At 33.8% G+C, this 10129-nt stretch overlaps 2 protein-coding genes across 2 annotated transcripts; one reads left to right on the forward strand and one right to left on the reverse strand.

Moving 5' to 3' along the window:
• The first annotated feature begins 221 nt into the window (after positions 1-221).
• LOC144575617 (zinc finger A20 and AN1 domain-containing stress-associated protein 9-like) lies at positions 222-1352 on the forward strand. Its single transcript, XM_078325823.1, has one exon. It carries the CDS (start codon positions 727-729, stop codon positions 1192-1194), a length of 468 nt encoding a protein of 155 aa, XP_078181949.1. The 5' UTR covers positions 222-726; the 3' UTR covers positions 1195-1352.
• A 1597-nt stretch (positions 1353-2949) lies between these two features.
• LOC144575714 (AP2-like ethylene-responsive transcription factor AIL1) lies at positions 2950-6615 on the reverse strand. The gene is made up of 9 exons (XM_078325952.1): positions 6499-6615; positions 5927-6401; positions 5663-5745; positions 5481-5489; positions 5255-5343; positions 4607-4680; positions 4457-4507; positions 4173-4249; positions 2950-3933 (listed from the first exon to the last, which is right to left on the reverse strand). Exons 2-9 carry the CDS (start codon positions 6391-6393, stop codon positions 3257-3259), a joined length of 1527 nt encoding a protein of 508 aa, XP_078182078.1. The 5' UTR covers positions 6394-6401; positions 6499-6615; the 3' UTR covers positions 2950-3256.
• Between the last annotated feature and the right edge of the window lie 3514 nt (positions 6616-10129).

The raw sequence follows: 10129 nt of genomic DNA on the forward strand, positions 1-10129 counted from the left end.
AATTAATGAATTTAAATCGGATTCCAAACAGCAGTACGTTGGCGTTTGGAAGCAGTTTGGGAGCGAAATATCATTTCAGCACAGAAAGATTAAAATTGGTTTGTTTGTTTACAATTACAGCATTGTTTTGCTCCTGTAACACAAAAGACTGAAATTCTTTATTGGCTATCTGATAATATTATTTATTCAGCTTATTTATCAATCAATCTTCCAATTTTCGTATTCTTCTCTCTCCATCCATCGTTCTTTTTCCAAAGCCTTCCACGATTCCACCTTTCCCTTCTCTCCTTCTCTCCCATTTCCCCCAAATCGTCCCCCTCTTTTACCCCCAATTCCCAGATCGATTAGATGCAGATCGATTAGCTTGCCTGGAAATTGCAATCTCACCTTTAATTGGTCGATTTCTTCATCAATTCTTGCTCAGAAAATTCAAAATAGCCAGGTGATATACAGCGCCACCTCTTGACTTGTTTACCAATTCAAGTTCGATTCTTTTTTTAAATTCGCTCAGAATCCTCGTTGGATTTCCAATCTGTCCTCATTTGGCTGAGAAAAGTCTTTGCTTGAGCTTAAATTAGCCTTTTCCCATTTCATTTAATTTGCTCAACTAATAACCAGCTCATCTCCTTTAAATCCACACACTTGTCAATCTTGGGTCTTATTTTCTTCATTTGAGTTCTGAATCCACAAATCTAAAGAGAAGGGAAACCAAAAAAAAAAAAAAAAATGGTAGGAGAAAGGTGCAATCTTGGAGAAGATGAAGCAGAGCTTCTCAAACCCTCATCTCCTTCTTCCACATCACCACCAAATCCAGCTCAAGCACCTCCTACAAACCCACCTTCTCTTTTCCTCAGCCCCCCACAAGAAATTCTCTCTCAATTAACTGAGAAAGCTGAGGTCAACAACTCTGTGTCCGTTCCTGTGGCAGCGACCAAACTTACCAAATCAGACTCAACCGAAGAAATTGATCCACCAAAACCCTTATTGGGTTCAATAAAGTCAATACTTCGATGCACGATATGCCGCAAAAGAGTTGGCTTGACAGGTTTCAGGTGCCGGTGTGACAATCTCTTTTGTGGCACACACCGGTACAGCGATTCACATGATTGTTCCTTCGATTATAAGGCCGCTGGTAGAGCAGAGATTATGAAGAATAATCCGGTGGTACGAGCAGCCAAGATAATTAAGATTTGAGTTTTATGGTGTTATTGTTATGGAATTATTATGCAATGATTGTTTTGCATTAGCTGTTATGTCTTGTACTAGGAATTAGGAGTTGACAGAGAGCAAGGTGAGAATTGGAAATGTTCGCAAACTAATTTGAAGATTAAGTTCAACTTAATTCTCTATTATTTGAGTTTAATTGGTGCTTGTTTATGATCTTCCAATTTGATTCGTGCTGCCAAAATTAGGAAAAAAAATAGCCCTTGTAATTCATGTTAATGATGTGCTTTCTTAATGGTTTATGGAGCAATTAAATACTGTTACACATCATACCTGACACAACTAGTACGATACCAACCGCTTAATAAAAGACAAGTTTGCGAGGCATGTTTGTTTTTAGGCTCTTTTCTTAGCAAGTATGACTTTAACCTTTATGGCCTCTAAAGAGCACTTCAATTTGATGAAATTCTTTTTCCTTTTTTTGATGAAAAATTTGATGCAATTCTTGATTTCATTTTGCATTGTAATGACAAAATTTGTAGCATTATGCATTACATATCAAACATACTTCCTGACTCTTGTGACTAAGATCAAATTTGTTAAGCATTATACTTTTGCCTTGCTATTTCAGTTCAGTTAATTATACTGTATTGACATGCTATGTCGACATTTCGCTATGCCAAACTATACTGAATTGACTAAGATCAAGTTTGTTAGGTATAGAATGGTACATCTTTTGCTGATATTCTGGTACCATGCCAAACTAATACTTGGTTTAATTTGCATGAGTTGTACTTTGTGGAGATTTGCGTAGCTATGAGTACTCCACTGTTCTGGAAAGTATATACTTTGCTGTGCTTGTATATCATCTTTTAAGCTTTTTCAAGATATGCTTTTATTTCTTTACCTTAAATAACTTGAATTGATTATAGATGCTTTAGACTTTGGGTTAGCTTTAGTATAGCCCTTTTGAGGGAGGTACTTTGGATCATCTGCCAGTTTATATTTGGATTCTTTTTGGATATGCTTCTATGGTTAGCTTGATTACTTGAACAACTGTTCATGTGATTTTGTTCTTTTGCTTTCATATCTTCAAGTAAATTGTAACAGTGGGTTTCCTCCTCTGGCTACATGATCTCTTGAAAAAATATTCCAAGAACTCTTGTCTCAAACTAGTAACAGTGAATTGGAAGCAGTCTGATAAATGTTAATAGACAGACTGGATGGTGCTGTAAATTAGCAGGAAGGAAACTTGATCACGTTTACAATGTCAAATTAAGATCGAAAACAAATATTTTGGGTCAAATTCTTCTTCTGTGTTAAGGTCACAGTTATGAACAGTCCTTGACTAAGCTAAAAGAGCAGGAGACTGAAACTTATTGTGGAAAATGCATGATTGACTTGCTATGAATGGTTGAATTATCCGATTTCAATCAGATAAATTCCATTCATTGTCAAACAGTCAAACAGTCAAACTCAAGCGCCAATTTTTTTAATCCAAAGAATAAGCTCCAAATAGGTAAACAAATGGGCCATGGGTTTTGGAGAATATTATCCATTTCGGGCCTTCTAAATCACAGAGCCCATTTTAGTTCCTCTGTTAAAAAACAACTTTGGGCTTCTGATAAAGTGAAACATACAAATGTTACGTTACGTAGAGAATGAGACTGTATAGTGCTGTAACTTAAGATCACTAGCAAAAAGTGTCAACTCAGTAATGGCAATTTTTTCTGAAAGAAATTCAACTAATAACAGTAGATATATGATGGGCAAAATGTTGAATGTATATGGAAAAGCAAAACTGCCATCTGACAAATTAAGCGCTACAAGAGATACAATAATTAAGAAACATTTTTTTAAAGCACCTATTATCTTATCTAGTAGGATTTACTTTCAATGTTGTACGTAGGATCAAGCATCTATTATCTTGGTTAACAAGGAACGGTGATTAGTTATCAGTCAAAACTTTTTATCTTTAACGTACAGAAGTACTGGTTTCTACCTTCCTGCTAAATCCTATTAATTTGTAAGCTTCATGATCAAAACCTAGCTAGTGAGCTCTAACAACTGTACCTTGACTTGTTAGCTAACCCTACATGTCATTCCACACAGTAAAAACAGGCGGTCCCTGACCGATACCAAGCGCACTATTAACACTTGATGCCATGGTTTGATGAGTTTCACCTGGAACAATCCCCCATGCTCCATTTGTACCAGATTCATAAGCCTCCCGACCCGCCGCAACGTTCATATATCCGACATTATTAACATTACATTTTGCTTCGGCAAGACCTCCGTACATACTTCCACTATGGCTGTGTTGCTCAGTAGCCAAATTACCGGCTGTCATTAAAAACCTACCACCAGCATCCGTAGAGTAACTCTGGTAACAACTTCCATCGAACATTTGGGAATTGGAACCTGTGCTATGCTCCATTGTTGTTGCCGATTGAAAAAAGTTGTGCATGTTATTTCCCATTTGCGCGTGGTTGTATGGGTAGTATAGGCCAAATGGCGGAGCCTGAACGGAGCCATACGAATTATTACCGGATACATCTGTTAGTTGAGAAGCGAGGTGGTTATCAAGGCATGAGTTGGCAAGACTTGAGCTCTCTTTGAGACGCTTTGCAGCACTGCCAATCGGCAGACAGTTACTCTCGAGGATGCTCTTTACATCGTAGCGGCTCATCTCAAAGTTTGTGACCGCATTTAGGCCTCGAAACTTGATTGCGGCTATGTCATAGGCCTCAGCTGCTTCCTCTTGGGTACCTACATTGCAACATGAGTTAAAGCTTATTGTATTAATGAGTGCATGCATGCATGCAAGGTGTTAGGTTTTAATTATTTTCTAGTTAATTATTTGACTTCCTGCCATGGTAAACGGAGACATTTCTCAACATGAGCTGGAAAAAGTACACCATTTGAAACTCGCTATTAATTAGCACTTGATTAATATTGGTAGATACCAAGTTGCTCTTAAAAGAAAATATATATTTGATTAGACTTACTAAAGGTCCCTAAGTAAAGATCCTTGTTCCCTGCAACTCTTCCTATCCTTGCCTGCCACCTTCCATGCTGATGATGCCTGTACAAGATACATAAATTTATATATATATTTTGAATATCATCAGTACTTCTACTGAAAAATAATAAAAGAGGAAAAGGAGAAAGTCAGACGCATATAGAACTAATAAAAAGAAAAACAGCTGTATGCTGAATTTCTGATTACTTTACTAAAGTGTATATCTATATATATATATATATATATATATATAAAGAAAGAGACTTTTACCTAGTTACTCCCCTGTAGATCGATGCCCCACGAGAAAATCCACTGCTTTTCCTATACAAGTTTTGAACCATTTATAATTAGATACATAATACAAGAGAATAATGGTACGTACACATTAGTCTAGAGATAAATCTTTTATAATCATGGTACCTTCTTAGAGATGCCACAAATTCCTGCCTTGTCATGTGCTTCATCTCCTCCAGTTCTTTCTCATAATTACTAACCTGAAATATGCAATCGACATGGGTTGACTGGTCAGAACTTTAATTCAAATAGGAAATTATAAGAGTGCTAACACATTACAAAACACTTTTTTTTTTTTTTAACTTAATTTGAAGGACGTACACTAACATTATCAAACACTTGCACCAATAATGCTACATTGGTCTCATTGAGGCTTCATTTAATTTATATTCTGCATAACAGTACTGACTTGCCTATCCATGAATTTTGAAAACCATGGTATAGGTCTATGTATAATCGAGTTGTTGCCTACTTCCGGAGAAATTTTTGTTTATTTATGGACAAATTGTTTGGAAATAAAGGCTTAGTTGTTATTATTATTATTTAAGGTTCTTGGTTGTTATATATTGTTGTATTTATGGACAACTCACGGTCTGAATTAGTTAATTCATGGCAGTTTGCAACCCACTAGTCATATTAGTAAATTTTGTTTTGTCTACTCCTGATAAAAATCCTGACAATGCTCCTGCGTATTAACTTTTTCAATGAAATATTTAGTATTGTACCAGTAATTACTGGTTTCAAACAAATGTTGCTTATTTTTCTTTAGCATACCGGAAAGTTCGTTGTTGTTGTAGGTCCCCAATACTTGAGTGCGGCCAGATCGTAAGACCTAGCAGCCTTGTCTTCTTTGTCATAACCACCTAAATAAAAAAAAAAAAATGGCATATATAGTATGAGATATGTAATAAACTAAATAAATTTAGTAGTACATTTCAAAGATAAAACAAAGTTAAAACGTTGTTTTGATTTATAAAAAATATTTAATATATAAACTTACCAAGATAGACTGCACCGACATAACAAGTTTTTGAAGATATTCCAAGCCAAATGAAAATGAAAACAATACGAAAAGATAGTTAGTAAAAATGCATGTGAACAAGAACAAAAAAAAAAAAAAAAAAGCAGAGAGAGAGACTGGAAAAGAACAAGAAATGAGCTAATTAATATAATTTTTCATACCTTGTCTGCCCTTTCGGTTTTGCCCTTCTCTTTTGCATGTATTATCCCAAAGATGAGCCTCATAGCGACCCGTCCATCTATGCCTGGAAAACAATAGTTAACTTAACATTGGATTTATTTTTTGCTATTATCAAATATATAGTAATTAAGCACTGAACTGAAGATGAAAAAATCACATTAAGCTGCCATTTTTGGAGGATTGTTTGAAAGCAAAAAGAAGGAAAAAAGATAATAGCTAATTATATGTTGGCAACAATATTACACCTTGTAACGCCCCGATAGATCGAGGTCCTTTGCCCGAATGTATCAACCGCCTTCCTTGGAGCCGCTTCAGCCGGCTCGTTACTAGCAACGATTTGATTTCCCTGCTTTGACTCCACACCATTACTCATTGTTAAAGACAGGTTCTGAGAACTCGCCGGATTATTCTCCGAGCTACTGTTTGCATCAATACTCTTGTTCTCGCTTATATCTTGACTTGCCGGTGCCTGAGCAGGCTGGCTCCGGAGCCAGCTCTTGATAGTAGAGAGCCCGATAGAGCTACTATTGTTGGTGGTGTTTACATTGGTAACTGCATTATTATTGGAAGCAACAACGGGTCCATCGTAGAGGTATCCGTTAGCAATTTTATGATTGTGATCAGCGAAGGAGATGCCACCAAGAAAATCTTCGAGTTTCGGCTGATTGGTACTCGACTCAACAAGCGCAGATAGCTCAGAGGAGCTCTTCATGTTCCAATCTGTTATATATACATATTGCAAAAGGTTGAGAATATGCACTTGCTATATATATATTTAAAGGGATTGATATGTTTGTGAGAAGTTTTGTATATTTACCTTCTAAGATTCCATATGAAGAAGCATTTGGAGCGGAGTCTGTGGAGAGATGTGTGATCTGAGCTGATGGGAGCTCCTGGGGACAAAGGGAGAAGCCTAACCAATTATAATTTAAAGAGGCCATTTGCAAGGATACGGTTTTACAATGAAGAAGAAGGAGATAGAGAAGGCAAAGAGATATAATAGGTAGATAATAGTGGGAACATTACTCCAAGAAAAATGGATGTGCTCTTATATATAGGTAGCTATAGACTGGACTGCTCAACAACAGGTGTCTCTCTTAAGTAGAAGATAAAATTAATAAAATTCATTTATTTCAAAATAATCGATAAAAATAATTAATATACAATGCATTATACACAGGGGAGGATCCAGCATGTAACAGTCCCTGGATTTTGAATTTTAGTAGTGATCTATTGATACTGATTGACTATGTTCCCTTCTAAAATTTTTTTTGCCCCCCTCTGAATATTTGATTTGTAATTTGAATTATATTTAGTGTTAAAATCAAAATAAATTTCTTGAATTATGATTGGTAATTAGAATAATAAGTAATTAAAATATCATAAATTACAAATCAGAGCATTTTTTTTTAATCGAGTACCCAATTAGTTAATAAGTCTAAATCCAATTAGCTATTTAAACCCGCTTTGATATATTTTTGCTCCCCGACGAAAATTCTGGATCAGTCCCTGATTATACATATATGTCAATTGCATTTCATTTTATTTAAAAATTATGTACAAGGAAAACAACTAGTGTGCTAATTGACAAATGAAAAAACATAAAACAATGAATTAATTAGGTAAATATGGCCGGTGACATTCAGTTTATTAATTAATTTAGTCATGTAAGTTGGACTTATCCTTAATTTGACTTTGTTCCCAATTAGTAATTACCATTGCTTAATCTTTACGGAAGAAGGTATACAAGTAAATATAAAATGGTGAAGGTTCTCTAATCTCACAAGATTTTTGTGCTCTAAAAAATCACACATTTTTTTCTTTATATAAATTTAACTGTCAAATTTAAACCGTTGAATTGTTGATTTTTTTTTTTTCCTTTTTATAAGAGATGTGCCGACTTAATATATTTTTTTTAAGTTTATTTATACTAGATCAATATAAAAATAAAGAAATGCATTAAAATTAATACATCTTAAATTCATAATATTCTTCGTTTATTGTTAGTTCATTCGATCTACTATAATGTGAAATTAAAAATTATAAAATTTTATTGAAAGCATCTCTCATAAAAATAATCAAATATTTATAACAGTAATGATATTGAATATTGATAGTAAAAGAAGATTGTAGCTAGGGCTGCAAACGAATTGAACCAAATCAAATTTATTTCAGTTTGAGTTTGAGTTTGAATAAGATTTGAACCGAACTAGTTTGATTTGTTCAGAATGAACTTCAATCAAACGAATTAATTGTTTTTTTCCGAATCAAATTGAAGTCAATCGAATCACGAACTACGGATTCTTTTGGTAGCCACTGATAATTTGTGCATTAGTTTTCTTCACTCGGAACAAAATTCACGCGATTTCCTTTTACCTTTTACATTTCATGAATTCACACTTATGAATTATGAGCCAGTCCAAAATTCTCTTACCTTTTACGCTGCTGGATTGATTAAAATCACAGCATGGACTTAGTCAAATGAAACTTATTTCCATTGCTGAAGCATTTTCCTATTTATAAGTTAACATTATATTAACAATTTTGAGATCTAATATAAGTTTGGTTCTTGTATTATTAAAGATTGATGGATGAAGCCATTAGTTGCATTATTTGAGATTCGAATCTAAATAGTTCACAAACCAATTTCGAACGAACTATACACAGTTTGACTTTGAGTTTGATAAGATTCGAACCAAATTGGTTTGATTTGTTTTAGAACAAACTAATTTCGAATCGAAATAATTACAAACTTTTTCTGAATCGAACTCAAATCGAATCACGAACTACGAACTTTTTGTGCAACCTAATTGTAGCTATCATTGAAAAACATATGATATTGAAACCTAGTTCATCTAAAATTCACAAAATAACAAAAATCTGATTTGTCAGATTGTCTTTTTTTTTTTTTTTGGTTGGGCAATTAGCCCGTAGGTAAAGTCAGATCGTCAAGGCAGCAAAAACCTTGCCATCTGACAAAGTTAGACAAAAGAACTCACACGAGCGCACAAAATTCAACCATTAATAGGTTATAGACTTTCGTCAAGATTGAGGCTATGTGGCAATCCCTGTGTGACACTATATACGCACTTTGGACCAATCAATAGGGGTGCAAACGGGTTGGATATTATCCGACCGTATCCGACTCCGTATCCGAAAATTTAATGCGGATATCCGATATCTGAATATCCGTGCGGATACGGATACTGATATGGTTTTGAATTTTAATTATCCGTATCCGAATAATAGATATATATTATATAATTTAATATGAATTATGAAAAAAATTATGTTATTCACTATTATAAAAAGCGGATATCCGTATCCGTATCCGTATCCGATTAATATCCGATCCGTATCCGGATCCGGAAAATAAAAACGGATACGGATATGGTTTTACCACTATCCGATCCGTTTGCACCCCTACCAATCAAGCATTTGTTTTGTAAACTGTGTTATTCGAATTAATGGTGGGATTATGACCTCAGACTATTCTTATTTTTCATGGATTTGTCATTTGTAAGTTTTTTGCATAATGTTCCCCCTTTATAATAATCTTTGTATTTGAAAATCATGAAGTAATTACAAAAGTGGCGCAAAATGCAATAAAAAGCATTGTAAATTTCAAAAACTTTGCACGCAAGATATCATAAGTCAGAACCAATCTTTAATTAGTTCAATGAAAAAAAAAATGTATCAACCTGAACGAAGGATATATATGATGACTCTCAATTTTACTAAAAAACAGTTATTATTGAACATAAAAGACAACATGTACCATTTTCCAAAAATTTAAAAGTACCTTGTTCACTTAAAAAATGAATTATATATATATTAACAAAAAATGACATTTACCAACTTGACAATTGAAATAATAAGAGACTTAAAAACAGTGTTTTTAAGTGTTGGTCAAATTTTATTTCAAAAAAAATATTTTGTTTTCTTACAGTATAAGAGTGCTGACAAAATTATATCGGTTGCTATCTTAATTAAATGAATATCAGCAAATTCAAAAGCATGAAGTCTTATGTTTTGCATATCATTTATTCACAATTATCATAAAAACTAGGTGAGTTTAAATATTTTAAATTAGTCTTTTTTTTATATAGTTAATGCTTGCCTAAATATTCTTGTTAGCTACAGTTTGTAGTTTATCAATCACTTAATTAATTGTGTATCATACTGATATTAATATTTTTTTTTATGAAATTGCATATTTACGCTTACAAATTAGATTACCACTGAAATGGTGCCGTTTTAATCTTGCTACGTATCTCAGTCATACCATTTATTTTGAACAATTTTTTTACTATGAAAAATTCTGACACTGAACACCATTCAGAGCCACAGTAAGTTGCACAGTTGACAACATAAGCAAGGGGCATAGAAGAACTGAAATCATAGTCGGTTGGTAATTAGAGTAATTTTTGCGCACATGCAAGTCTTTA

The sequence above is a fragment of the Carex rostrata genome, chromosome 24 (genome assembly GCF_964058835.1).
Source record: "Carex rostrata chromosome 24, lpCarRost1.2, whole genome shotgun sequence".
NCBI lineage: Eukaryota > Viridiplantae > Streptophyta > Magnoliopsida > Poales > Cyperaceae > Carex > Carex rostrata.

Coding starts and splice junctions, on each gene's coding strand:
- LOC144575714 (XM_078325952.1), bottom strand. CDS start 6,393: ATGAAGAGCTCCTCTGAGCTATCTGCGCTTGTTGAGTCGAGTACCAAT. Junction 5,746..5,926: donor ATCTATCGGGGCGTTACAAG/GTGTAATATTGT, acceptor ATTGTTTTCCAG/GCATAGATGGACGGGTCGCT. Junction 4,508..4,606: donor TTTGTGGCATCTCTAAGAAG/GTACCATGATTA, acceptor AAACTTGTATAG/GAAAAGCAGTGGATTTTCTC.
- LOC144575617 (XM_078325823.1), top strand. CDS start 727: ATGGTAGGAGAAAGGTGCAATCTTGGAGAAGATGAAGCAGAGCTTCTC.